The sequence below is a fragment of the Brassica rapa genome, chromosome A08 (assembly GCF_000309985.2).
Source record: "Brassica rapa cultivar Chiifu-401-42 chromosome A08, CAAS_Brap_v3.01, whole genome shotgun sequence".
Taxonomy (NCBI): domain Eukaryota; kingdom Viridiplantae; phylum Streptophyta; class Magnoliopsida; order Brassicales; family Brassicaceae; genus Brassica; species Brassica rapa.
Window position 1 is genome coordinate 22,520,487 of NC_024802.2, and position 26,495 is coordinate 22,546,981.

General features: G+C 38.0%; 8 protein-coding genes and 2 non-coding genes across 13 annotated transcripts; 6 read left to right on the forward strand and 4 right to left on the reverse strand.

Moving 5' to 3' along the window:
• Positions 1–177: 177 nt before the first annotated feature.
• On the forward strand, positions 178–295 carry LOC117127612. Its single transcript, XR_004450632.1, has one exon. It is a non-coding gene; the product is annotated as a U5 spliceosomal RNA (small nuclear RNA).
• LOC103836572 (CRIB domain-containing protein RIC3-like) lies at positions 226–3,531 on the reverse strand. The gene is made up of 4 exons (XM_009112854.3): positions 1,847–3,531; positions 1,588–1,707; positions 1,395–1,495; positions 226–1,171 (listed from the first exon to the last, which is right to left on the reverse strand). Exons 2-4 carry the CDS (start codon positions 1,643–1,645, stop codon positions 671–673), a joined length of 660 nt encoding a protein of 219 aa, XP_009111102.1. The 5' UTR covers positions 1,646–1,707; positions 1,847–3,531; the 3' UTR covers positions 226–670.
• A 239-nt stretch (positions 3,532–3,770) lies between these two features.
• On the reverse strand, positions 3,771–7,449 carry LOC103836574 (probable methyltransferase PMT8). 2 transcript variants are annotated; one of them, XM_009112856.2, is made up of 8 exons: positions 7,215–7,449; positions 6,459–6,774; positions 6,219–6,383; positions 5,965–6,147; positions 5,056–5,650; positions 4,695–4,807; positions 4,366–4,586; positions 3,823–4,294 (listed from the first exon to the last, which is right to left on the reverse strand). In XM_009112856.2, the coding sequence occupies exons 2-8, from the start codon at positions 6,705–6,707 to the stop codon at positions 3,955–3,957; spliced, it is 1,866 nt and encodes a 621-aa protein (XP_009111104.1). In that variant the 5' UTR covers positions 6,708–6,774; positions 7,215–7,449; the 3' UTR covers positions 3,823–3,954. The 2 variants fall into 2 exon arrangements, with proteins under 2 accessions (XP_033132346.1, XP_009111104.1); XM_033276455.1 differs by lacking the exon at positions 7,215–7,449 and having other exon boundaries at positions 3,771–4,294; positions 6,459–6,707.
• Positions 7,450–8,279: 830 nt separating this feature from the next.
• Positions 8,280–10,652, forward strand: LOC103836575 (malate dehydrogenase 2, cytoplasmic). The gene is made up of 6 exons (XM_009112857.3): positions 8,280–8,525; positions 9,049–9,207; positions 9,315–9,490; positions 9,669–10,082; positions 10,164–10,275; positions 10,345–10,652. Exons 1-6 carry the CDS (start codon positions 8,483–8,485, stop codon positions 10,437–10,439), a joined length of 999 nt encoding a protein of 332 aa, XP_009111105.2. The 5' UTR covers positions 8,280–8,482; the 3' UTR covers positions 10,440–10,652.
• A 411-nt stretch (positions 10,653–11,063) lies between these two features.
• LOC103836576 (cryptochrome-2) lies at positions 11,064–14,412 on the forward strand. 3 transcript variants are annotated; one of them, XM_009112859.3, is made up of 5 exons: positions 11,066–11,380; positions 11,548–11,910; positions 11,983–12,207; positions 12,283–12,995; positions 13,588–14,412. In XM_009112859.3, exons 2-5 carry the CDS (start codon positions 11,598–11,600, stop codon positions 14,197–14,199), a joined length of 1,863 nt encoding a protein of 620 aa, XP_009111107.1. In that variant the 5' UTR covers positions 11,066–11,380; positions 11,548–11,597; the 3' UTR covers positions 14,200–14,412. The 3 variants fall into 3 exon arrangements, with proteins under 3 accessions (XP_009111106.1, XP_009111107.1, XP_009111108.1); XM_009112860.3 differs by having other exon boundaries at positions 11,068–11,380; positions 12,286–12,995; XM_009112858.3 differs by having other exon boundaries at positions 11,064–11,380; positions 11,983–12,995.
• Positions 14,413–14,555: 143 nt separating this feature from the next.
• LOC103836578 (1-aminocyclopropane-1-carboxylate oxidase homolog 7-like) lies at positions 14,556–16,099 on the forward strand. Its single transcript, XM_009112861.3, has 2 exons — positions 14,556–15,343; positions 15,524–16,099. Exons 1-2 carry the CDS (start codon positions 14,600–14,602, stop codon positions 15,641–15,643), a joined length of 864 nt encoding a protein of 287 aa, XP_009111109.1. The 5' UTR covers positions 14,556–14,599; the 3' UTR covers positions 15,644–16,099.
• A 438-nt stretch (positions 16,100–16,537) lies between these two features.
• Positions 16,538–20,020, reverse strand: LOC103836579 (1-aminocyclopropane-1-carboxylate oxidase homolog 6). The gene is made up of 3 exons (XM_009112862.3): positions 17,592–20,020; positions 16,909–17,230; positions 16,538–16,807 (listed from the first exon to the last, which is right to left on the reverse strand). Exons 1-3 carry the CDS (start codon positions 18,095–18,097, stop codon positions 16,556–16,558), a joined length of 1,080 nt encoding a protein of 359 aa, XP_009111110.1. The 5' UTR covers positions 18,098–20,020; the 3' UTR covers positions 16,538–16,555.
• A 247-nt stretch (positions 20,021–20,267) lies between these two features.
• Positions 20,268–21,750, forward strand: LOC103836580. The gene is made up of 5 exons (XM_009112864.3): positions 20,268–20,482; positions 20,805–20,919; positions 21,006–21,095; positions 21,186–21,284; positions 21,389–21,750. The coding sequence occupies exons 1-5, from the start codon at positions 20,415–20,417 to the stop codon at positions 21,512–21,514; spliced, it is 498 nt and encodes a 165-aa protein (XP_009111112.1). The 5' UTR covers positions 20,268–20,414; the 3' UTR covers positions 21,515–21,750.
• A 271-nt stretch (positions 21,751–22,021) lies between these two features.
• On the reverse strand, positions 22,022–22,092 carry TRNAG-GCC. Its single transcript has one exon. It is a non-coding gene; the product is annotated as a tRNA-Gly (tRNA).
• A 1,192-nt stretch (positions 22,093–23,284) lies between these two features.
• On the forward strand, positions 23,285–26,170 carry LOC103836581 (ethylene response sensor 2). The gene is made up of 3 exons (XM_009112865.3): positions 23,285–23,602; positions 23,946–25,659; positions 25,735–26,170. Exons 2-3 carry the CDS (start codon positions 23,959–23,961, stop codon positions 25,909–25,911), a joined length of 1,878 nt encoding a protein of 625 aa, XP_009111113.1. The 5' UTR covers positions 23,285–23,602; positions 23,946–23,958; the 3' UTR covers positions 25,912–26,170.
• The last annotated feature ends 325 nt before the right edge of the window (positions 26,171–26,495 follow it).

Genomic DNA, 26,495 nt, shown 5'->3' on the forward strand with positions numbered 1-26,495 from the left:
AGATGACAGCTTGTGTTTTAAAGCCCAACTATTAAAATTTTCTAGGCCCATTTAAGCCCAGGAATATTTACTTTGCGAAATGAATGTCTTTATACGTCCCACATCGAGCAGGTGGAAGTAACAAGCAGCAATAGGTGTATATAAGTAAAGGTCTCGTTCGGAGTTAACGAATCACGCAGCCATGTGGTGAGCACAAAGCGAACTATTCTTTCGCCTTTTACTAAAGAATACCGTGTGCTCTCCACGCTTAAGTGGCATACGCCTATTTTTGGAGGGTTTCCACTTAATAGTGGATCCCAACAACTTTTTAGTCAAAGATTGTTTAAAGTTCCTGTTGTGTCTGAAACGGTAATTTAAATTTTTGAAGGAGTGTAATAGAGGCGAGGTTGTTGGTACATTACCATTTTGTTTTGTCTTACTCGATTCACTACTAGTCTCTTATGTATTTTCTTATCATAATATGTCCTCCTCAATAGTTGGATATGCTACAATTGTATCCATAATGTTAATTAGTGTATCTCTAACAGCGCCAAACTACTAAGAAAAATTAAAACTGCGTTTATTTTCCTAGCTTTGATCTTTCTTCAGTAGAATCATTATGTTTTTCTCTAAGGAACAGTCAAGAAATACGAAAATAATTACAGCCGCATGTGACCGACCAAAACCAGTTTTAGTCTTTGTCGCCAGTATTATTATCATTACATGTACCGTCTGATTGAACGGTTGATTTCTCCGGTTTAGCTTTGGTCTTCTTCATGGACACCTCTCCTCCTCCTGACCCTTTCACCTTCCTATGACGCGACGAAGACTTCCTATGAGAAGCAGAAGAACTGTCTGAAAGTTGATTAGAACCTTCCTCGTCGTTAACCGAGACAACAACACGCCTCCTCCTGAGCGATGGATCATTCGACGAATCCAACGACGCGTGCCTACTCCTGTGGTGACGTCTCGAGGGTCTTGGTACCATTTCCGATGGTAACACGTTGCTGTTTCGCCTCGGAGGAGAACCGTTTTGTGACTCGGATTTACGCCTTGTCTTCTTGTGCTTTGGTTTATCAGGTGGAGGCAACAACTCTTGTAGTCCAACTCCTTCTCCTACTGGATTGTTGTTGGCATCTCTTCGAGAAACTACTTGACCATTCTCATTTCCTTGAGGGTTGAAGTCATTCATCTACATTTTTAACCTATGATTAGTATACTTATATGTATGTGGAGATAAATACGTAGAAAGTGTTCTAAAAATCAGCAACAAATCGGTTATAAACAAAACGATTTTTCTATGACGATTTATTTTAAAATGTTGGTCTAGACGGTCTATGCGCCCGTCTATCCATTTTTTTTAACATTAGTGAGTATACTTATACATATATTACGTAGAAATGTAGAAACCGTACCCAGCTTGGTGCATTTGATGCGGGACCATCGGATCCTATGTGGGCGACATGCTTTACATCGGTGGGAAACCCGATCTGGATATCATGGTCTTTACCTTCATCTGCAATTATATATTTTCATCATACAAAGATCTGGCTTGTGTCACAAGAAACGCAAGATGTTTCTGTAAGTTGATGAGATGAGGAGACTCACCGAAAATCTGAGTAATGTGGCGAAGGCCTTTAAGAAAGCCTTTCACGGACGTGCTCATCTCGGGAGGGATGGTTTTATGTTAGAAATTCAGATGCTGCAACTCTGTGAATGCGCCAAGCCCTAACGTGCAGAGCAAACAAACATAACAAATCAATGTTCTGTCATTCAAGGAGTCATAGGAGATTAAGAGAGACTGCAAAAGTAACATTTAAAACGTTCGGACTTAACAAAGAATGTGATGAGATCAGAGAATGTAAACCTTCATCGCATTGAGTTTTATTTTTTTTCTCTTAACAGGGAATTGGAAAGAGGGCGAGATCTAGAGAGACTCGAAATTAGGTTTCAGACAAGCTCTTGGTTGAGAGGATGAGGGAGAGCACTGGATTGTATTTACCCAAAAAGATGCAAATTTATCTTTTTCAAGGATTTTATTTTTACTGCATGTTTATATATATATTTATAAATAGATTTCTTTCTATTTTAATGGAGGCAACGTAGAGTTAGGATTTTGTTTTGGTCAATTAAGAATTTGATGACTTTATTGATGTTTGGTTTAAAAATTGGAAAAATGGTTCAATACCATATCGATTTGTGAATGTATATGGAGGTTGTGAATCGAGGAAATGACTTGTGAATGTATATGGAGACTTGATAAATAGTTATACTTGAATCTATGGAGACTAGAATAAAGTTGTGATATTAAGTCGATGACTGAGTGATTGGTACGTTATGTTGATACATGATCACATTATTATTCATAAAACCTTTTTCAATGTATAGTATATTAATCATTCCAACAACAACAATAAAACTTATTATTATTATTCCAAAGAAATACATATAGTATACTTATCATTCCGACAACGACAATAAAACAAAATAAGACAAAGAAACAACAAAACAAAAATGCGCTCTCCAAGAGCCCTAACTTCTCCACTGAGAATCATACTTTGCTTGTTTTATGTCGAAGAGTCACAGCCTCAATGTCAAGTCGATGGAACCACTCTCGGTTGCAGTATCTTGCGACGGTCTCCGTTGCTCCAGCTGGCAAAGAAGCGGAAGCGTACGAGAACTTTCCGATGCCATCGCCGGAAAAAAATTAATCAGCTTCGGCTTCTCCTGCTGGCCAAACAAAAAGTTAGAATTGTTGGCCGGAGTGTTAGCCGGACATCCTTTAAGAAACATCCCTTGTTCATCTATATGACCACTACGGTAATAATTCAAGTAGAAACCATTCCTCCCCGACATAGCATGATTAGGGTTCGGGTAGTGGTGGCGGAAGATGGTGGGTGCGGCGGCCGCAGAGGAAGAGAAGGTGGGGAAATGATGATTGGAGTGAAAAGTGTTGCAGTGTGAGATTAGATCCTGAGGTGTTAAGAAGATCCGGTTACAAAGGGAACATTTTTGGGGTTTTGAAACATGCATGAAATCCTTTCTCATGCTAAACCCACCTATCATTTTCTGTATATATATCTTTATATGTATTTATAAATGAAGATGCAAGAGATTGAAACACATCTATTGAACTATTTATATACAAATTTATGTGTAAAAGTGAGGAGATGCATGCATGATGCCAACCCTATTTTGAGGAAAATATATTTACATGTTTGTTAATATTGTCTTAATTTGATATGATATTGATGATGATGAAGAATTTGAATTACATGCCAGCATGCATTGACTTTTATTCACATTTTTTAGAAAAAAATATTTTCTATAGAAGAAAAAAATATATGTATATATATATAGATGTGTCTAATCATATAAAGAAGTCACCATTTTAAGTAAAACTGGATAGGTATGGTGTGTTCAATGCTAGTTAAAATTTTGGAGTAGTAAATGTTTTCATTTTGGGAAGGATATTAATGGGAGGTAAATTATTTGTTGGCAATGAATCCACCACCTTTGGGAATTTTAGATTTATTTTTGTTGTACATTTTCAAGAAATACATTTCTTAATTGCTCCTCTGTATAATATTTCTTTTAGTAAAATTGCAATTAGTCATTTGGAAAATATTAACAAAAATGAATTATATGTTCCTGGTCTTCTATGTGGATATATTATTGACCAAGTATAACGACTTATACATCTAGAGTATGACTGGTGACCAAGTGAATGAAGAGGAATACTATGTTTTTATTTAACATAATCTAAAGACTGAAACTCTGAAAGACTTAAATAAAATCAAAAACAGCATCCAAAGAGGATTTTTTTTATTTTAATAAAAACAATGATTAATTTTAGTATTTATATAATATTGCTTATGAGGTACAAATCAACTACAAAAATCAAAATAAAACTATATGAAAACTTGTGGGAATAAAACAATTTCTTTTCTTTTTCTTCTTCTGCTTTTCATTTGATCACTCATTGTCCCTAAGGCTTTCACTGGTGAGCCAAAGTTTCTTCCGGACAATAAAAACCACATTGTTCTCACCATCTTCATTGTCTTGGTCAAGCTCTGAACCTGTAGTTACCTTCTCCGATGCCACAACCTCCCAATGCAGAGCCTTCATATACTTCTTGATTGATTCAACAATGCTCTCCTTATCTCTGATGATGATGAATCCTGTAGGTCTAAGAATCCTATCCATCTCAAGTAATAGATCCTCCACACTGCATCCTTTGCTTTTGATGTCTGAAAAGACAGTCCATGCGTGCAATAGATCGTATGTTCGCGGGTATGTAGAGAAAGCCTCACACCTAACAATAAAGATGAATGGTGATAATGTGAACTATTATTGTTAAAAAGTTAACGATTATGAGGTTTGTACCAGTTATGATTTGTCCCGATTAAACCACGGTCGTAGATCAGTTTAAGAGTGTTGGGACCGTAGGGAGAGACAACGTTCATAACCCATACATCTTTGTCTTTAAGAGCAGCTGCGAAAGAACCCATGTGAGCTTTCATGTCCATTATGTTCCTCACAGTGTTTGCTTTGATTTTTGAAGACATTAGGTTCCAGTAACTGTCCACTTGCTGTTTCCAAAGCTCCTGCAAACAAACAAAAAGAAAATAAACAAAACAACATGCTTAAACTCTTTCTTTGTGTGTTCTATAAATCTATCAAGAGTGAAAAAAGATCATCGCATGTCTTAGTACCGTGTCTTTCTCAAACATATGTGTTGAGTAACCAAAATCTGCAAGACGAGGAGGAGGAGAAGTCATCCTAGCTGGCCAAGGAGCTAACCCACTTCCCTTGGTTTTATGGTCATCTGCAATGTTTAAGAAATCGCTATGCAGTCGTTAGGCGCTACATATGAAATTATTGATTATGCGGATGCTTAGACCAATTTTTTTAGTGTGAAAACCCATTTTTGAAAAAAAAATCGGACTAGAAAAATTGTTTTGTTGAGGTCTGACTTGCCGCCTAGACCGACATTTAAAACACTGGTCATCTGTACTAACAAAGAAACATATTACAAAAATGAACTAAGTATGTCTCAAAAAAGAAAGTACTTACGCTTGGAGTAGGGAGTGATGCAAGCTTCCATTGACACACCATAAACAGCATCAGGATCAGCATCCGAGCGACAAAGAGGAGGCTGTGTCCCAGCCTCTCTCTCCAAGTAACAGTCATTACTCAACGGTTTCTGCCAAACAACAGTTTGGTTTCTTTTAGCAGCGATTCTCCAACACATTCTTTCAACAAGGGTACTCATCTCCTTCCATATCCTCAAACTATCTTCGTCTTGCGCGTAAGCTTCAGGGGACGAATAAGCGAAATAGCCTCCAGGTCTTAGCACTCGGTCCAGCTCGAGTAGAAGGATGCCGTCTCTTTGAAGCCAGTCGATCCTACACCGAGAGCAGTGAGCTAGCTCGAATGATCTGCTCGGATAAGGAAGTCTCTTGGTACCTAAAACGCCAAGGTAAGCAGGGATGCCTCTCTCTAGTGCAAACTGGATTTGGTTCTGGTGAACGTCGTTAGGAGCTAATGACATTGCGATAATATCAGATGAGAGAAGGTAAGCTCCGAAACTCGCTACTCCACAACCAACATCAAGAACCGTTCTTAATCTTCCTTCGTCGTTTAATACATCGTTAGAGAAGTTAAGCATCTGCAAGTCACAGGAAACCAACAGAAACACATATTTATTTATATTAGATATTTAGTTTTTTTTTTGTCTAATTATAAAATCATTTTAATGAATTATAAAAATTAGATATACAAACACAAAAAAATAGACAAATTGAAGGACTTCCACTAACATTATTGCTTGATTAAACAGATTTAGACTAATTTCAACCAAACGGTCTAAACCGATTTTGAATCATATAGCTGATTTTATTTTAAGAAAATTGTTTTGGATATAACTGATTTTTATAACATTGCATATTATCATTAACTAAAATGTTAAGCAAAGAGGCTTACATTGGCGATAGATGCAATGTACTTATCAGCTCCGTAATGGAAATGAGTGCCACCACCTGGAAAATTGATCTTATCACCTTTGACAACCATCCAGTTCTGATCAGACTTCTCTTTAGCAAGGTGAGTGTGAGGTATGTTAGCTTGCCACACTTCATCTCTGCTCTTAGGCCACTTAATAGGAACCTAACAACAACAAAAACAATTAGGACAAAAGTAGCAGAAACTGTTGAAATCAAAGCAAAAAGTGTAGCAACCTTGTAGCCAGATGGAGGAGGAATCAAACAATTAAACTTTCTTTCAGGAGGAGGACAATGGCGTTCATAATGTTCCATAAGAGATAGATCAAGCTTCAACCTCGTTTGGTAGATGAAGTTTCTATCTAAGCAAGGGATGATCTCTGAGTGCCGGTCATCACAAACCTTAACATATATACCAAAAGTTAGCTTTGCATGAAGCATAATTTTTTCCTTTGAGATTTGGATAAAGCAACTTACAGGGAAGCTCTTTGCCACAACAAGACTGTCTTCTTCATTGCTCACAGATCCATCTTGTTTGGTATCTTCATCATCACCACCCAAATAAGAAGATCCGAGTTTTCTCAATGATCTTCCATACTCCAATGCTGATGCACCTTGGCTAGAGGAATCATAGTACATATACAAGAAACAGAGGAATAGAGCCACTACGCAGACGGAAGCAATGAGGCGCTTCTTTTGGCCTCCATCAGATCTCCCTCTCATCATCAAAACCCAAAGAAGCAAAAGAGCTTCCTAAACAAAAACTGTCCTCTAGCTAACTATGTGAGTTTCTCTGCATAAATAAAGAAAGAGAAAAATTAAACACAGTCAAAAGTGTGAGATAGTGTAATATAGATAGTCAGTGGCAACAAATTTTCAAAGAATGGAATAAAAACACAGACTTGGAATGGAAGATTCAGATCCGTTTTTTTTGTGCCAAAAACAAAACCTTAGCATCTTGAAACAGAACCTAAAGTTAAGTGGAAACCAAGTAACTGTAGTAGTATTTATAAATCTTTAGTTTTGGAGGAACCACCGACAAGTTTTGTTCTTGCTCAGACAAAACAAAAAGGATTAAATCTTTTAGAACTAAACTGAACTAGTAGATCTGGGAGTACAGAGTAGTAAGTAGTGTTTCCATTTTCTCGGTAATGAAAGAAGTATCGATTTCCGGGTAAACTGAAACATTCATTGATTGTTAAAAAAGAAGAAGGAAAAAATCGAAAAACTCACAGAAGAAGAAGAGGAGTCGAGTGGTAAACGAGAGATCCGAGAATGGGAGTGAGTGAAGTGACGAATAACTTTATAGATTCAGATCTCACAGGCGATATTAGCCTTTTTCACTGGCTATATGTTTTTTTTTTCCTATTTTTGGTGAGATAAAGTACAGTGCGGCTTCCCTTGTACAGCTTTAAAGGTCGCTATCTCTGTCTACACTGTCGACTCGCTGTTAAATCTCTCTTTTTATTTATTTTTCGGTATTAATAATATTTATTTTGACAACTTAAATGTTACTTAATCAATCAATTGAGATCCGTGCAAGTAGATTCGACATAATGCGTTTTTTTAATTTCATCATTAATAAGTTAACAACTACCCATAATCGTGGTTTTAATTTATTTTTAAATCGAATTAATTCTTGCAGCTTTTGAGAAAATAACTAGATGAATAAGAAAAGAAAACCAGTTGACTATTGGGCATGTCCATTTTACCATCCTCGAAACGCGTTTATACATTCATTGTGTCGGTGGGTGATTACTGGTTACTGACTCATGATCGGTGATTATTTGATCAGCTTTTTAATCAATAAATTATCATGGTTAGTTACCATTGGGAAATCTTAAGCTTGATATACAGATCTGGCTTTGAGCTGACGAGATCCAGATCCAACCTTTTAGTCCATAAAATATAAAAAGTACTCCTATTACATCATGGAGAGGGAAAAGACATTCACGTGTGGTAGTCACAAACGCATAAAGAGAAAAAAACCTTCCGAGAACGGCTCTTCCGTGCTATGATCATGCTCGTCACAAAAAAGGCAGGTCACGTGCATAACCGAGAGCTAGCTCTACCGATGTTTTTTTTAAGCATGGATGGATCAAGATTCAAGAACAAACCTAGCCAACGTTCCATGAGTCCAGGGAAAAATATCTTTCTTTTGGGCCTGTAACAAAGATTATAACCCAATAACATTAGAAAATAAGGACATGCTCGTAAGGTCACTTAATATGGGCCTGACTTCCTCTTCAAGAAACCCATTGGAATTATATTATCCACAGAATATCCTCTTTCCAAATTTAAATCCTGCAAATCTAAGATAATTTATTACTTCGAGATAATACGATTAAATTAGGTGACGTGGCATGACACAACACCTTCGATATCTCCCACCAATAAATAAAAGCCATAGTGAGCTCTCTCACAGATTCAACCAAAAGCCTCTCCCAAAATCTCAAAACACCGATCCATTTCTCCGGCGATAAATCGACGATCTCGATCCGATGGCGAAGGAACCAGTTCGCGTTCTCGTTACCGGTGCTGCAGGTAACTTCACGTTTTCTCTTAGGCTAGTCTAGCGAATCGCAAACCTGTTGCTTAGCGTAGTCAGATCTCTGCTTAGTCTTGGCTATATCGTCCGTATGCTTTATCGATTGATTAAACAGACGTAGTGATTGAATCAGATCTGAGTGTATGAAATGGATTGAGGATCCTTACTTTGCTAGGTTCGAATAAACCGTGATTTTGATTTTTTGTGGATTACGAACAAGCTACGTGAGAGAGAAGAAGAAGTTTGTTCTCTTATTGATTAAAATGGACATTTACATGTATATATATAGTCAGCTATACAATTGAGAATAAACCAACTAATCTAACCAAACCACTAAACCGGCTTCTATAAACCAATATCGTCTTCTTGTTATATTGCTTTGATTTGATAGCGTTCATGCTGGTTTGGTTCAATGTTGAATAATTTGAGGGATAATTTTTTTTTTTTTATGAATTGAAAACGGTTTTGGTTGTAATTAGAGATATGGTTTATGGAAGTATTGTTGTAATTTGGTTGCAGGACAAATTGGATACGCTCTTGTCCCTATGATTGCAAGGGGTATCATGCTAGGTGCTGACCAGCCCGTGATCCTCCACATGTTGGATATTCCCTTTGCTGCTGAAGCTCTCAACGGTGTCAAGATGGAGTTGATCGATGCTGCTTTCCCTCTTCTCAAAGGTAGCTTCAGTTTTCCCCAAGCTGTCTTTCATGTTTGCTTAATCGTTTTTTAATGTGAATATTTGTAGAGTGAGAGAGATAATGAACATTTGAACGTGTTTTATCAGGTGTTGTTGCTACAACTGATGCTGTTGAGGGATGTACTGGAGTCAATGTTGCTGTTATGGTTGGTGGTTTCCCGAGGAAAGAAGGAATGGAGAGGAAGGATGTCATGTCCAAGAATGTCTCCATTTACAAGTCCCAGGCTGCTGCATTGGAGAAGCACGCCGCTCCTAACTGCAAGGTGATGGGATCTATTTGCCCCTTTTTATAAAAAAAAATCAGTTTCTTTGATTGATGTCACTTCATCTAGTTTTTGTTGTTCATTGGAGTGTAACACATGCTTCGTAGTCTCAATTGAGTTCTGTTCCAGTCTGTGACTCTCTTGCTCAAGACATTTTCTCTCGTTTTGACTTTTTCAGGTTCTTGTTGTTGCAAACCCTGCAAACACCAACGCACTGATCCTGAAGGAATTTGCACCATCCATCCCCGAGAAGAACATCACTTGTTTGACAAGGCTTGACCACAACAGGGCCTTGGGTCAGATCTCTGAGAGGTTGAGCGTGCCCGTCTCTGATGTTAAGAACGTGATCATCTGGGGAAACCACTCATCCACGCAGTACCCAGATGTCAACCACGCCAAGGTGCAGACTTCGTTTGGAGAGAAGCCTGTCCGCGAGCTCGTCAAGAACGATGAGTGGTTGAATGGAGAATTCATCACTACGGTTCAACAACGTGGAGCTGCAATCATCAAGGCGAGGAAGTTGTCAAGTGCACTATCTGCTGCTAGCTCTGCATGTGACCACATCCGTGACTGGGTCCTTGGAACTCCAGAGGTTCATAATAAAACTCTTTTCCCATTATTCAGAGTGCGTTTATTAATTTTTGGAGCCGTTCTAACATGATCCATTCCTCAGGGTACATTTGTTTCCATGGGAGTATACTCAGATGGCTCTTACAACGTTCCATCAGGACTTATCTACTCCTTCCCTGTCACTTGTCGCAATGGAGAGTGGGACATCGTCCAAGGTAATAAGACTAGCTTTTACAAACTCAAATACTCATATTCTTCTACTAATCTGAATTTGGTTTGATCAGGGCTTCCGATCGATGAAGTATCAAGGAAGAAGATGGATTTGACTGCAGAGGAGCTGAAGGAAGAGAAGGACTTGGCCTACTCTTGCCTCTCTTAAACCAATACTCACCTTCTCAATCAGGTGTGAGATCAATAAAGCTTTTAAAGCTTTGTCGAAATAAAGAATGGGTTTTAAAGATCTCCAAACACTGTCCCTGAGCTGATATCTTGTACTCTGTTTTTCTTTGTCTGATTTTGTTTACCATAGTAATAAAAAAAACTACATTCACTAAACTAAAATTAGAAATCGAATCACAAACAATAGGCATTAGGCACTGGTCCACTAAACTAGAATTCGAGTCATATAAAGTAATGGAATACAAATATTCAAAGTTTTAAGAGAATTCAATGTTTTTTTGTGTGCGCCAAATAAGAGAATTTAATGTTTATCTTTACCTTTTTGTAAAGTTTTTAAAAAAAGCAGTGGATCTTGATTAGACTCCGGTTGGAAATGAGAATCAAGTTCTTATCTTTAAGGCCTTTATAGTAATATTCAGTGGATTTCTACCAAAAGTGGGCATGACCAGAATCATGTTCATGAACCACCCAACGTTAGACAACGTAAGAGAAGATAGATCATTCACTGAACTTTAAGGCCCATTCTATTTTTTTTTTACGAAAAAAATTCGATTCCTTGTAAAATATCTACTTATACCAAAAAGTTCGTTCGTTGATGATGATCCCCATGAAAATCTTAGAAGAGCAAATGAAAAATGAGATGGGTAAAAAAAAACCCAATTAAATTCGAACGCCACTAGTTGTGGATAAAGTTGGCTACTTTTTGTCTTGTAATGAATATTTTATGCGCATTATTGCATACATACACTGTCATCATGGTAATGTTCTCGTCTTCCATTTAGATCTCAAAGTCTTTAACTTTCATACCCAAAATAGGAAGAAGAGGTCGGTCATCAAAACCACACTTCACAACTCTGAAGCTCCTCGAAGATCTTTCTCCTCAAGTTCCCAAGCTTGCTCAAAGATCTACTTTAAGTTCTGGTAAAAAAGTTTTATTCAAACATCTACTTCTTGAATATGCTTTCACCTGTTAGAGAAAAGACTTGATTTTTAATTTAGTAAATATTGATCTTTGAATTGAAAGTACGTTGCTTTTCTGGGAGTAAAGCGTTTTAAAGATCACAGATATTTTACTTTTTTTTGGACAGAGAGTGGAGTTTTAGCTGATTTTGTGGTCTTGATCTCTCTGGTCATAAGCATGTCGACAAACAAAAAGACTATAGTTTGGTTCAGAAGGGACCTAAGGATTGAGGATAACCCTGCATTAGCAGCAGCTGCTCACGAAGGATCCGTTTTCCCTGTTTTCATCTGGTGTCCTGAAGAAGAAGGACAGTTTTATCCAGGAAGGGCTTCTAGATGGTGGATGAAACAATCACTTGCTCACTTGACTCAATCCTTGAAAGCTCTTGGATCTGAGCTCACTTTAATCAAAACTCATAACACCGTTTCAGCTATCTTGGACTGTGTTCGAGCAACCGGTGCTACTAAAGTCGTCTTTAATCACCTCTATGGTAACTACTCTCTATCTCTTGTTAGTGTACACAGCTGAGGTTGATATGAAGTGACCTTTTCCTTGGTTGTAGATCCTGTTTCGCTGGTTCGGGACCATACCGTGAAGGAGAAGCTTGTGGAACGTGGGATCGCTGTGCAAAGCTACAATGGTGATCTGTTGTATGAGCCGTGGGAGATTTACTGTGAAAAGGGAAAACCTTTTACTAATTTTAACTCTTACTGGAAGAAATGTTTAGACATGTCTGTTGAATCCGTTGTGCTTCCTCCTCCTTGGCGCTTGATTCCTCTCACTGCAGGTAAAGAGCATCTAAACATTTTCAATTTTAAGGACACAACAGTTGTAAAAAAAGGTGTTTTCTTCTTTGTGTTAGCAGCTGAAACGGTTTGGGCGTGTTCACTCGAAGAGCTAGGACTAGAAAACGAGGCAGAGAAGCCGAGCAACGCGTTGCTAACTAGAGCTTGGTCTCCAGGGTGGAGCAATGCTGATAAGATACTAACCGAGTTCATCGAGAAGCAGCTCATAGACTACGCAAAGAACAGCAAGAAAGTCGTTGGCAACTCAACCTCGCTGCTCTCTCCCTATCTCCACTTCGGGGAAATAAGCGTCAGGCGCGTGTTCCAATGCGCCAGGATGAAACAAATCATATGGGCGAGAGACAAGAACGGCCAAGGAGAAGAAAGTGCTGTTCTTTTCCTCAGAGGGATCGGTCTAAGAGACTACTCTCGTTACATATGTTTCAACTTCCCTTTCACTCACGAGCAGTCTTTGCTGAGTCATCTTCGTTTCTTCCCTTGGGATGCTGACGTGGAGAAGTTCAAGGCGTGGAGACAAGGGAGGACTGGTTATCCGTTGGTGGATGCTGGGATGAGAGAGCTTTGGGCTACTGGATGGATGCATAACAGGATAAGAGTGATTGTTTCGAGCTTCGCTGTGAAGTTTCTTCTTCTTCCGTGGAAGTGGGGGATGAAGTATTTTTGGGATACTCTTTTGGATGCTGATTTGGAGTGTGACATCATAGGATGGCAGTATATCTCTGGGAGCTTGCCTGATGGCCACGAGCTTGATCGCTTGGATAATCCTGCGGTAAACTTACAAAACTTATCTTTTACTTAAGTTTAAGATGCTTGTTGTATTGTACGTAGTGCTGGGCATTTGGGTTACTGATTTGGGTCTCGGTTCAGGTTATCCGGTTTTCTGGTTATTCGGGTTGGATGTTTAGGATCGGTTTAGGAACTGAACATTTTTCGGATCGGTTCGGGTAATATCAGGTTCAGGCCGGTTTCTATATTTTTATAAAACCTGAAATAGAACCGAACTAAAAATAGTTCAGGTTTGGTTCGGATTTAAAGCCCCATAAAAACCGAAAACCCCAAAAACTCGAGTTAAATCCAGGAAAAAAAAAAACAAAAAAACGTTGGGTTTGTAAATTATATTTATACATTATAAATTTAAATTTAAAAAAAAAAATAAACTTTTCAGTTCTGGTTCGATTTATGTTTTTCTGGTTTAGAAAAATAAGAACCGTTCGGTTTTTTGTAATTTTCTGTCCGGTTTCAGTCTCGGTTTTTGGTCCGGTTCGGTTCTGGTTTGGTTTTCGGGTTTAGTATGCTCAGGACCAATTGTATGTTTGTCTCATTGAGAAGTCTCAGAGAATATGTCTGGTTTGGTTTTCCAGATACAAGGCGCAAAGTATGACCCTGAAGGAGAGTACATAAGGCAATGGCTACCCGAGCTCGCGAGGTTGCCAACTGAATGGATCCATCATCCATGGGACGCTCCATTAACTGTACTCAAAGCTTCCGGTGTGGAACTCGGTACAAACTACGCCAAACCCATCGTAGATATCGACACAGCTCGTGAGCTGCTAACCAAAGCCATATCAAGAACTCGTGAAGCACAGATCATGATCGGAGCAGCTCCTGATGAGATTGTAGCTGATAGCTTCGAGGCCTTAGAGGCTGCTAATACAGTTAAAGAACATGGTCTTTGCCCGTCTTCTAATGACCAGCAAGTACCATCGGATGTTCGTTACAACGGGTCAAAGAGAGTGAAACCTGAGGAGGAAGAAGAAGAGAGAGAGATGAAGAAACTTAGAGGATTCAATGAAGTGATTAGAGAAGAAGAAGAAAGGGGTTTGTTTTCTACTGCTGAGTCTTCTTCTTCTTCGAGTGTTAGGAGTGTGTTCATGGTTTCTCATTCTTGCTCGCTGGTGTCAGAAGGGAAGAACTTGGAAGGTATTCAAGATTCTTCTGATCAGATTGCTACAAGTTTGGGGAAAAATGGTTAGAAAATGATCAAAAATAAAGCTTTAATGTTATTCTCTCTGTTATAATAATTACTATAAAACCTAACATGTAGAAGTAAGAATGTGTGTCTCTTGACTCTTTGCTCCTTGTGATGATGCTCCTATGAACAAGATGGAATAAGCTTATTTTATATTTGCTGATAGATGTATGGATACTACTAATGAATAAAGATATTTCCATAAATGTTTTTGTAATTGTTGTGTGTATACAATAAGAAACATGAACTGAACTTGAACCGTTACAACGTAAAAGAAGGTGAAAAGTGAACTCTAAATCTTGTCTCTTCTTTTGCTTGGTCTCTTCCTCTTCCTATCTTCTTATTGTCTCTTCTATATATATGCAGCCTTTGTGAGACGAAAACATATAAAACAAATACAAAAAATGGCCAAAAACTCAAATGATGATGAAACAAAAGATGGCTTGGATAACAAGAAACCGTTTGTCTCTGCCTCAGACTTCTCAGTCCCTATCATCGACTTCGCAGGCGTCCACGCTGATGCACTATCACGTGAAGGTATCGTAGAGAAGATCAAAGACGCTGCAGAGAAGTGGGGAATGTTCCAGGTGATCAATCATGGTGTTCCTTTAACTGTTCTTGAAGAGATCAAAGATAGAGTTATTAGGTTTCACGAGGAAGATACTGAGGTAAAAAAATCTTACTTCTCGCGAGATTACACCAAAACATTTAATTACTTCAACAGTTTCGAACGTGAAGATTTGTCTGTTGGTAACTGGAGAGACAGCTTTGCTTGTTACATGGCTCCTGATCTTCCAAACCCTGAGGATCTCCCAGTGGCTTGCAGGGATGCTATGATTATATACTCGGACCATGTGAAGAGGTTAGGTGGTTTGATCGTTGAACTTGTCTCAGAAGCTCTTGGTGTGAGTTCTGAGACACTTAAGAGGATGGACTGCACAAAGGGTTTGCAAATGATCTGCCATTATTACCCTCCTTGCCCACAACCTGACCTAACTTTGGGCACAAGGAAACATACCGACAACACTTTCATCACTATTCTTCTTCAAGATCAAGTCGGTGGTCTTCAAGTTCGTCATCAAGACTGTTGGGTCGATGTAACGCCTATTCCCGGCGCTCTTGTCATCAACGTAGGAGATTTCTTGCAGGTTAGTTCATTTAACTTTAAACTAATAGTCTAAACGTATAAACCATCTCCGATGCAACACTATTTTTTTCTCTATATTTCAATCTATAATAGATGCTCTAAGAGACATGACAACATAGATCAGAGGTTTTGGTAAGAGATGCATTGAGTTTATGTCTCACGTTTTGTTCGGTTTGTGTAGATGATGACTAACAACAAGTTCACAAGTGTGAACCATAGGGTGCTTGCGAACAGAGTTGGACCGAGGATATCAGTCGCGTACTTTTTCTGCTATCCTACGAATCTAAATTCCACAGCTTAAGGAGCTTCTCTCTGAAGAAACCCCTTACAAAGAGATATCATGATGAAAGAGTACACAAAGGGATTACATCTGTCGAATTTTAAGTTATAAAAAATGAAAATAATAAACACTTGCGAGTGTAACAGTCTAGTTTGTGTTTCATATATATCTTTGAGTAAGCAGTTGTCCACTAGTAAAGTCTAGCCTCCCCAAGATAAGGCTCTTATTAAGATCCCATGAGAACATAAAATCCAAACTAGCTATGTTACAAAATGTCAAGTAACGAAGTCCTAAAACACTTTGCATAAGCTTCACGTCTTCTACAAGGTCAAGGTCAAAGGCTTGACACATATTGTAGAAAGTACTGTAAAAAAAGAAAACCTCAAGCAGAAGGAGCTAGAAACTCAGTGTTTCTCATAACATACCTCTACACTAAAACCAATCACTAAATTAATCAAGATAATTAAATGACTGTAACAACATAACATTTTTTCTATCTGTTTGGTTTGGCTAAGTAACACTTTGACAAGACTAAGACAATATCGTCTAACTTTGAAGGGTCAAACAATGAAGCTTTAGATCCTATCCAACGCTCATCTTTGTTCTTTTTGGTTCAAATAGTTTAGAGAAGTGACAATGTGACAAGGACTGACACAACATATGCATGAAATACACAAATATATCTTACACGTTACAACGAACCAGAGGTTTTGTATTATTTTTTTTTTTTTTTTAACAGGAGGTTCAAAGGTGACCCGTAATCCGCACGTGGTTTCCGTTTGCCCAAAGGCCCGTAATCCGCACATGGTTTCCGATTGCCAACCATCTAATCCCCCTGGCCCGGAACCAGCCGGCACTAATACCCATTACCCAAGGACCCAGCACCAACGCCGCGATAACTTTAAACTTGGGGAGGTTTTGTATTATTCTTTGTCATAACTTGAAATTGGACAGATAAGATGTTCCATCAAGGCCCTTCTTAAAGTATCCTTTTGTATACTCTTCTAAAGTAAACTCTCTGTATTTTGGAGGGTTTTCTTCAGAGAGAAGCTCTTTGATTGGTCCATAAACAGTTGCATTTGGAAGCATACTCGTGCTGAAAAAGCTCGCTACTGAAATCCTCGTTTCATTTCTGTTGGAAAGCACCCTATGCTCTGCGCTTATGAAGTTGTCGTTGGTTATAAGCTGCATATCAATGACATCGTCTCTCAGATTCTCAACAAAAGCAGACACTGTTTGTTATAAATAACAAAATTAAAAAAAATAATGGATCAATGAGCCTTTACCTGCAAGAAATCTCCTATGTTGATAACAAGAGCCCCGGGAATAGGCGTGACATCGACCCAATGGTCTTGATGATGAATCTGAAGGCCACCGACTTGGTCTTGAAGAAGAATCGTGAGGAAAGAGTTGTCTGAATGGTTATTTGTGCCGATGGTTAAGTCAGGTTGAGGACAGGGAGGGTAGTAATGGCATATCATAAGGAAACCCTTCATACAATCCATGCTCTTAAGCTTATCAGAGCTAAGACCAAGAGCTTCCGACAAGAGTTCAAAGAGCAGAACACCTAAGCTCGTCATATGCTTCGTGTGTTCGATCATAGCATCCCTGAATCAATATATAGAATGATGTTATATATTACAATCACTCAACGCTTTGTGTGAAAAAGTAAAGTTGAACCAAGGAGCTGTTGGCCTAGTGGTAAAAAAGTGTGTAGTAGACATTTGTATTTGATTTCTGTTGCGAGATATTATTTACAATATTTGAGTTTCCGGTAAAAAAATCAGTTTTACCACCTTTTAAGAAAAAACAGAAGGCAACTTGAAAAAACCTGACACTGGTGTTAGAGGTCCCCAGTTAGAATGACTGCTGGTACATACTAATATTACATGTTGTAGTTTTAAGACTGGAGGATTACAGGATTCGGCCCGAAATATTCTAAAAAGAGAAAAGAAAGTTGCATTTGTACCTGCAAACCACAGGGAGCTCTTCAGGGTTAGGAGGATCAGGAGCCATGTAACAAGCGAAGCTATCTCTCCAGCCAACACATAAAGAAGAGCTATACAGATCAAAGTTACTATTATAGACAAATCTCTTGGCGGCGTCACGAGTGAAGTAAGATTTCTTAACCTCTAGATCTTGCTCAAAGAACCTTCGAACTCCTTCTTGAATCTCTGCAAGAACGGTTAAAGGAACACCGTGGTTGATCACCTGGAAAAAACCCCAGTTCCCCGCAGCGTCTTTGATCTTCTCAACGATATGCTCACGCGAGACGTGGACGTCCGCAAAGTCGATGATAGGGATGGTGGGATCCGAGGCGGAAACAGAAGGTTTCTTGTCGGATAAGGTGCCTTCGGGGACGCGGAATATACGAGGAATCTCGGTGATGTGAGCATCGACGAGGCCTTTCACGCCTTCTTTTGTTTCGTCGAAAGCTTTGCGCTCGCTGTACGTGTCCAAGTCTTTGGTCTCCATATGTTTGTTCTTTAACCTATTTCAAGATTCTCTCGCGAAGGCTGCTTCGTACACAGGAGGGCAAGAACGTTATCCTAATCTGGATCTTGAGATGACTACCGAGTATTCAAGTGGTTTCTGTGTGTTTTCCTTCTTGTGGTCAGTAAGTTATCGTTAATATAATACTCTCTTGGTCTTTTGGTGTGCGGGACCGACAATGATCGTTGATGACGTTGTCCGTTTTTGTTGATGGAGTTGTAACTGATGTCAGCATGTTTCTTCCTTTTAGTCAAGCTGATGTAATAATAATACAAACATTGACAACCAGGTTCCAGAAGAGTATTAAAGGAATCCTCATAATGCAGTAATGTTCTTATACGTCAGGGTTCGTTTGGTATGATGACACAGACGGTATGACTTTGGAACACCAAAACCCACTAAAAATTGAGCTTACAGAAACGTTTTGACAAAAGGTTAACTAGAACACAAGAAAATCGAAGTAGTAAAGGACTTAATGAACTAGAACGTAACGTAAACTAAGTAATAAATGGGTTGCATTGTACCACACGTTAAAAAGCCAAGTATATCTAGAGAAGAATCGTATCCTCGTAGTAGTTGAAGGGTATTGGTAAGAAATAACGTGATTGTATCACAAGCTAATAGTTAGACAAAAAGTAAAAAAAATATTTATAAGAAACATCAGTAAAAATAAAATAAAATGCACTAGTGTTATGTTTTTTTTCTTTTTGAGAAAGGGCTTTTACACTAGTGTTATGTTCCCATTTGAATTCTTTGTTATTGACAAAAAGAAACAAATGCATGTGTTCCACATGATCATCGTTAGTTTATTATCAAACACCATCAACCAGAATTACATAAAATTCATTGCATTATTTATGATTTCATCTCTATAAAACTGCAATCCAATTTGTGTTTCGCTATCTTTGTTTGTTTGTTTGTTTATTCATTTTTAAGTCATTGTTTAGAGCCCTCTTTTTTTTTTTAACTCATTGTTTTCATATGTTTGTTTCATGTTTGGGCCAGTGGTGGAGGTAGCTTGTGGATTTTTGAAAAAGAAAAATTTTACATGTATTTTGAAATTAATAACTAAGAAAATGTTATAAATTTTAGCTATTGATCCATATGTTATATGTTTATTATATAATTGACCCCTCTAAAAAGTCTGGTTGGCTCCGCCAGTTTGGCCAGTTACAATAACTTTGTTTTTGTTTATTTTATTAACTAACAAAATCATTTTAGATAAGAATAAACTATTTTACAGTTCATTATTTATAAATTTTGTAATTAAACATACTTAAAATCCTGCTTAATTCAATCTCAGTTAATTTTATTAAAGCTTTGGGTAGAAAATAACTTGTTATATCATGATTAGTTTAATTTCTGTAACTAGAGTTGAACCATCCGTGCAGATATATATATGTTTTAAGAAAATAATCTTTAAAATATAATACATTTTTTATTTCTGTAAAAAATTTTTTTTTGAAAATTTTATATATATTGAAATTTATTTTTATGAAATTTTACTACTCATATTCACCAGTTATTTTATTTATTTATTTAAAAATATAAGATCATATTAATAATTTAATTTTAAACATTAGTTTTATATGAATTATTACAATTTTTTTTAATTTTATATTTAAAAGGTTTGTATTCTTGAAATATTTTATGTGACTAAATTAAATGAGCTAATATAATATTCATTTAATGTATTATATTTTAGTTTTGTGTTTTGTTTTTACTATAAAATATGGCATAGATTGAATATGGTAAAAAAAACAATAATTGCATAATATAAATGTATTTGGCTTTTACATGATTTTTTTTTTTGTTCAACACATGAAATCTTATTGTTAAGATTTATTTATTTTTGTTAGAAAAATATCATATATAAATAAATTTAGGATATTTAGTTAAATTTCTAGTTAGTGATCTAACATAAACTTTTTTATGGTAGATAAAAATTATGATTCTAAATTAATACATTAGATGCAGTTGTATCTATTTTGAACCCAAAAAATGGTTAAATTAAAAAAAAAAATTGTTCGTTGTCAAGAATTTTTTTTTTGGTTTAGATTATTTAAGGTTTTAAATTATAAATCAATCAGTTGATCACATACGTTCTGGTTTATTACTAGTTTAACTAGTTCGGTTTGGTTTATGTCAAACCGGAACTAGAACCAAACCGAACTCGTTATATGTACAAATGGAAGCAGAGGAACCGAACATTATAGCTTCCACCGAGAAAGATTGATTGTTCCTGTCTCCGACGACAAACGAGACCTCTGCTGCGACACCCTTGAGATAGAGAGAAAAAATGGGTTTCTTCTCGTTTCTCGGAAGAGTTCTCTTCGCTTCTCTATTCATCCTCTCCGCCTGGCAAATGTGAGTTCTTCTTTAATTTTGAATTCTCTCCGACGAACTTCTATATTGCGAGATCCGATTTGATTGAGAACCTTTCTCAAAATCTGTTTGATTTGGCATAACCGCATCTAGGGCACTTCCTAGCTGATGAATCTAGTTTGAATTTGAGTACTTTTTTTTCCTTTTTCCCATTATTTGTTGGATCCAGATCTCTTTCCTCATAAAGATTGATCCTTTGAATCTCTTAACCGATGTTGCTTTGATATCTTATCTAATCAATGTAAAAGTTTGGTACTTTGATCTTTAGAGAGGGACTCACAATTAAGTCTTGTCGAATTGTTAGGTTCAATGACTTTGGATCAGACGGTGGTCCAGCAGCTAAAGAGTTAGCTCCAAAGCTTCATCTGGCCAAAGCGCATCTCTCTTCCAGATTAGGAGTTGCATTGCCCGACATTGAGGTATTGCTTTGATCTTATGTCGTTATGCTGTCTATATTAATGTTTGGTCTGTAAATTGGAGAATGAATGAATTATTTTTAAAAAAGGTGAAACATGTGGTATGGGCAATTGTTGGTCTGAAAGGACTTGGAGGCTTACTCTTTGTTGTTGGCAACATCTTTGGTGCCTATCTTCTGGTTAGTACTTTCTCAGTTTTGTTTATAAATAAATACTCGAAGCTTAGTTGTTGTCTTGACCTTTGAATTTCCAATTATTTGATTCTTTAGGCTGTCTACTTGGTGGTTGTTAGCCCCATCTTATACGATTTCTACAACTATGGACCTCAGGACCGCGAGTTCTCTCTTCTGTTCACCGAGTTCTTGCAGGTTTGTACTTTGCCATGAGATGGGTTCTTGCTTACTCTGAATAAAAAATGTTCCTTAATGGCATCTTCTCATTCTTTTGGATTGTTAATTGTTTTATATGGCAGAGCGTTGCGCTTCTTGGGGCACTACTATTTTTTATCGGAATGAAGAATTCGACGACGACCTCCTCCTCCTCCTCCTCCGCCAAGAGGAACCTGAAGAAGAGGACACCCAAGCCTAAAGCTGCTTAGAGTTTTTCTATTTTCTTCTACGCATGTGTATCAGGCTTCTTATGTCTTCAAGCTCTACTACATTCATGTCTCTTCCCTACAATTTTTGCTTCTTTTTTTACTCTGTGGGATTCTAGAGTTGACCACATTTTGTGTTTCCTATATTTTACTTTGGGATCTAAAGAGTTTTCCTCAATTTTCTTATCAGTATACTAACACTTGGCTTCTATTCTAAAAATACCTGACAAAGCTTATTATGTGTGGTCTTGCAGATTTGTTTTTGTTCCAAAAATGATTTTGCCTTAAGTATCAAAGATGCATGGATGCCTACATTCTCTTTCTATCCTTTCTAAATAATGATGCATGCATTCTTACCTGTCATTTTTGAAAAGCAAGATATTTGTTTTGCCTGAACAAGGAGGAAATGGACAGAAAGGAAGAGAATCAGCACGTGTTCTTTACCCGACACGTTCCATTCATTATTAGTACCTTAAGATAAAAGTTTTAAAAAAAAGGCAACAAAAAACATGCACCAGCCGGGAATCGAACCCGGGTCTGTACCGTGGCAGGGTACTATTCTACCACTAGACCACTGGTGCTTTTGTTTTCTTGATTCCATTTGTCGACAATCCTTTCATTGTTCAGAGGATGATGCTAAGATTCCGTCCAAACACTTCAACTATCAGTCCGTTACTGTTGGATGGTTATACGTTGCTTGTACTAATATTTACCAGGCCAATAGAAATACATATATACTTGCATGTGCATACATGGATAAAAAACTTTTCCTTCATTTATTAGTGTGGTTAATCATATAGTAGTTGATCTCACAAATAAATCCTACAAAATGGAAAATTTGCCATGAGAATTTAATACTATGGTACTTTCTAGGTGATTTTGGATCCAATAAGATGCTCTTGCACTCAACACTCTTTTTGTGGTAAGAGTTAAGTAGAGGTAGGCCCAGATAAGAATTGATTCGGTATGTTATGAATAGAAACACATAGATTGAGTGTTTAACTAAATCATGTCTACAAAAAGGAAAAAAATAAACAAATTCATGTAAGTAGGTCAATATAGCAGGCAAACATGTCGTGTTAGAAACGAAACTATATAAAATTAAACAAGTAGTTTTTATTCAGTTTTTAATCATCTACTACGACGTATATTAAATCAGTCGAATAATCTAACTTATGCCAACCACAAGTAGTGCCATTTATAATTTTAGATTCAGTTAATGAGTAATTAGAAGACTAGAAGCATATAGTTCATTTTTTGTTTGCCTAGGACTGTATTTCACAGTCTAGTAGAGTAGTAGTTGTGATTGTTGAATGCAATTTTTTTGTTTCAAGTTAAACTTTTCCCAAGTCATGTAATTAATATTTATCTACAAAATATTATGACAAATGGAAACAGAAAATACTCCAGATTCATGCCCAAAAGTGAAACTCCAAAAATATAAAATTTAATAATAAAGTAATATTCTTATAACATAAAAAAAACAACTTTGTAAAACCTTCATATTGCAAAATACATCCAATTTTAATCAAAAAATATTAAATTTGATATTTTAATATCTTTCAAGCAAGTTCAGCTGTATTAATATAATTTCATACTTATAAAACAATATAATTATTGTGTCCAGACATTTGTCATTTGTCATTCAAAACCAGTTGATGTTCTGAAATGTGTACAGTACACTTTATTTTACAGTCATTAACTTTCATATTAAAAAAGAAAAGAATCCAATAATTAAATGGTTTTGGGTAAGAGTCCACGTAGGTCAAGATGTCGTGCTCGTGTTGTGTTCCAAACGAAAAACGTCTATGTTCTCTTCATGCACCCTTTTATGGGCCCCACCCATTTCTTTCCTCAGTCTCCCCCCTCAATTCCTCTCTCACAATTTTCTCGCTGCAGAGTCCTCTTCCTCTCCCATAATTTACTCTCACACACATCTCTCTCTCTCTCGCTCTCTACCTTCTCATGAGTTTTGTGAGATAGAGGGAAGGATAGAATCAAAGTAACCCACAAGAGATAACCTTTTTCTTCGTGACGATTTACATTCTCCGGGTAAAAGAGATTAATTTGGCTGACTACTGGTAGTTGCAGGTAACAGTGTCTGAAATGCAAGATCAAATTTAGAGAATTGTCGCTATGTCTCATCTGATTCTGGCTCTGTTGTTAATTATTGTTCTTGTTCATAATTTCATTTTTCTTTTGGGTGAAAGTAAAAAAAAAAAACTGGTTGGTGGAAAGTAAAAGAAATTGTTTGGTACTTGGTAATGGTTATATATAATGTTTCAATTAACTTTTACTTACCTCGAACAAGGGTTGTACTTTTGTCTGATTTTGATTTTTTCACCATGTTCATAGTTAAACGTTTTTGAAAGTTTCAACCTTTGACGCAAATTAAATTAAAAATCTCACTTTTTTTTATGTATACTTATCTCAGGAAGAGAGTAACGATGCTAAAGACATTGTTAGTTCACGGCCCTTTGCTCTTCTTCTTCTTCTTCTTGATCAGCTCCGTCGTCGCCGGCGATGAAAACGACGGCGGATTGTCGATATGCAACTGCGACGACGAAGACAGTTACTTCAGCTACGAAGGAATCCTCGAATCTCAAAAAGTCGGCGATTTTCTAATCGCCGTCGCCTACTTCTCCATCCCCATCGAGCTTCTCTACTTCGTGAGCCGCACCAACGTCTCTTCCCCTTACATCTGGGTCGTCTGCGAGTTCATAGCCTTCATCGTCCTCTGCGGCATGTCCCACTTGCTCTCCGGCTTCACCTACGGGCCCCACTACCCTTGGGTCATGACGGCCGCCACCGTCTTCAAAATGCTGACTGCGATCGTCTCTTTCCTCACAGCCATCTCGCTTGTCACTCTCTTACCGTTACTTCTTAAAGCTAAGGTTCGTGAGTTTATGTTGAGTAAGAAGACGAGAGAACTTAACCGTGAGGTTGGGCTTATAATGAAGCAGACGGAGACGAGTTTGCACGTGCGTATGCTCACTACTAAGATAAGGACGTCTTTGGATAGGCACACGATACTCTACACGACGCTTGTGGAGCTGTCGAAGACTCTGGGGCTCAAGAACTGCGCGGTTTGGATCCCTAATGAGATCAAGACGGAGATGAATCTCACGCACGAGTTGAACGGTGAGAATGTGGGTCGTGGGCCTGGTGGTGGGCCTAGTGGTGGGCCTGGTGGGTTTTCGATACCGATCACTGAGTCTGATGTTGTGAGGATTAAGAGAAGTGTGGAGGTGAATATGCTGAGTGCTGGCTCTGCTCTTGCCTCGGTTACTACCCGAGGCAAGTCAGGCCAGACGGTCGGGATCAGAGTCCCGATGCTTCGTGTTTGCAACTTCAAAGGTGGGACCCCTGAGGCTATCCACATGTGCTACGCCATCTTGGTCTGTGTGCTTCCTCTGAGGCGGAGCTGGAGTTACCAGGAGCTGGAGATCGTCAAGGTCGTGGCTGATCAAGTCGCGGTTGCGATCTCTCACGCGGTGATCCTCGAGGAGTCTCAGCTCATGAGGGAGAAGCTCGCGGAGCAGAACCGTGCGCTTCAGGTGGCGAGGGAGAACGCGATGAGAGCTAACCAAGCCAAAGCTGCGTTCGAGGAGATGATGGGGGATGCGATGAGGCGTCCCGTGAGGTCTATCCTCGAGCTGCTTCCTTTGATAACGCAGGACGGGGTGTCGTTACCCGAGACGCAGAAGGTTATCGTTGATGCTATGGGGAGAACCAGCGAGCTGCTGTTACACCTTGTGAACAATGCTGGGGATGTAGCTAGTGGGACCCATTGTTTTAGTTTGCGTTCGGTTGTGAAGGAAACGGCATGCTTGGCGAGGTGTTTGTGTTTGGGGAACGGGTTTGGTTTCACGACGGATGTTGATAGAGCGTTGCCTGATTGCGTCGTGGGCGATGCTAGGAAGGTGTTACAAGTGGTGTTGCATATGCTAGGAGGTGTAATGAACCGGAAGGTCAAAGGGAATGTGACGTTTAAGGTTGTACCGGAACGAGGAAGCTCAGAAGTTGTGAAAGAGAGCCAAGAAGCGGCTTGGCGACAATGCTATTCCAAAGAATACGTTGAAGTTAAGTTTGGATTTGATGTAGCTGCAGAAGGCGAAGAGAGTAGTAGTAGTAGCAGCAGCACTAAGGTTAGACATTTTTGTTTGTTTTTTTTTTTTGATGTTATAAAATATGTTAATAGGCTATTCCTTGTTTTGTGACAGTTCATGCAAGGGAACGTTTTGGTTGTGGAGGATGGTCTAGGTTTGGTGAAAAGCCTCTCTGTTGTGTTCCGGTTCCAGCTCCGGCGATCTATAGTGTCACGAGGCGGTGGATATTCGGGAGAAACTTTTAAAACATCGACTCCTCCGTCTACTAGTAACGGTCATTGGCGTCAGTAAGGGGGACATGTTAGAGTAGAAGAGAGGTGATTTAGGTGAAAGGTTAATAAATCAGAGAGAGAGAGAAGTTAAAAGTAAAAACAGTGTCGTGTTTTGGTTGTATAAACCTGAAAAAAATTAACTAGGTTTTAACCTATTATTATGTAGGCAAAAGGCATGGTTCAGACTTGTTACCTGGTATGGTAGATAACAGAATTAAAAAGTTGAATGTGTCGGAGGATGTTTTTTCCTCTTTATCTTCCTGTTAATTGTCACATCAGTGTCGTTAGATATTTGAAGGAAGAAAACTAATTAGACAAAACAAAAACGGATTAAGATTAACAACTTATTGCAAAGCCTATTAACTCCTTTGTAATATTACTAAAATATATTTTTTTTTGGGTGCACAACTAAAATAATGATATTTTAGATTAGCTAACTTTAAACATGGAATTGGATCGGACCACGTAAGCTCACCGGATTTTTCAAAACTTCATAATCTTGACTCTAACCAAGATTAAGCTTTTTCCTATTAAAAAGCTGTCTGAAACTCATACCATAAATATTTCTTTTGTCATATCTTTATAATCTGAGCAGAAATGTAA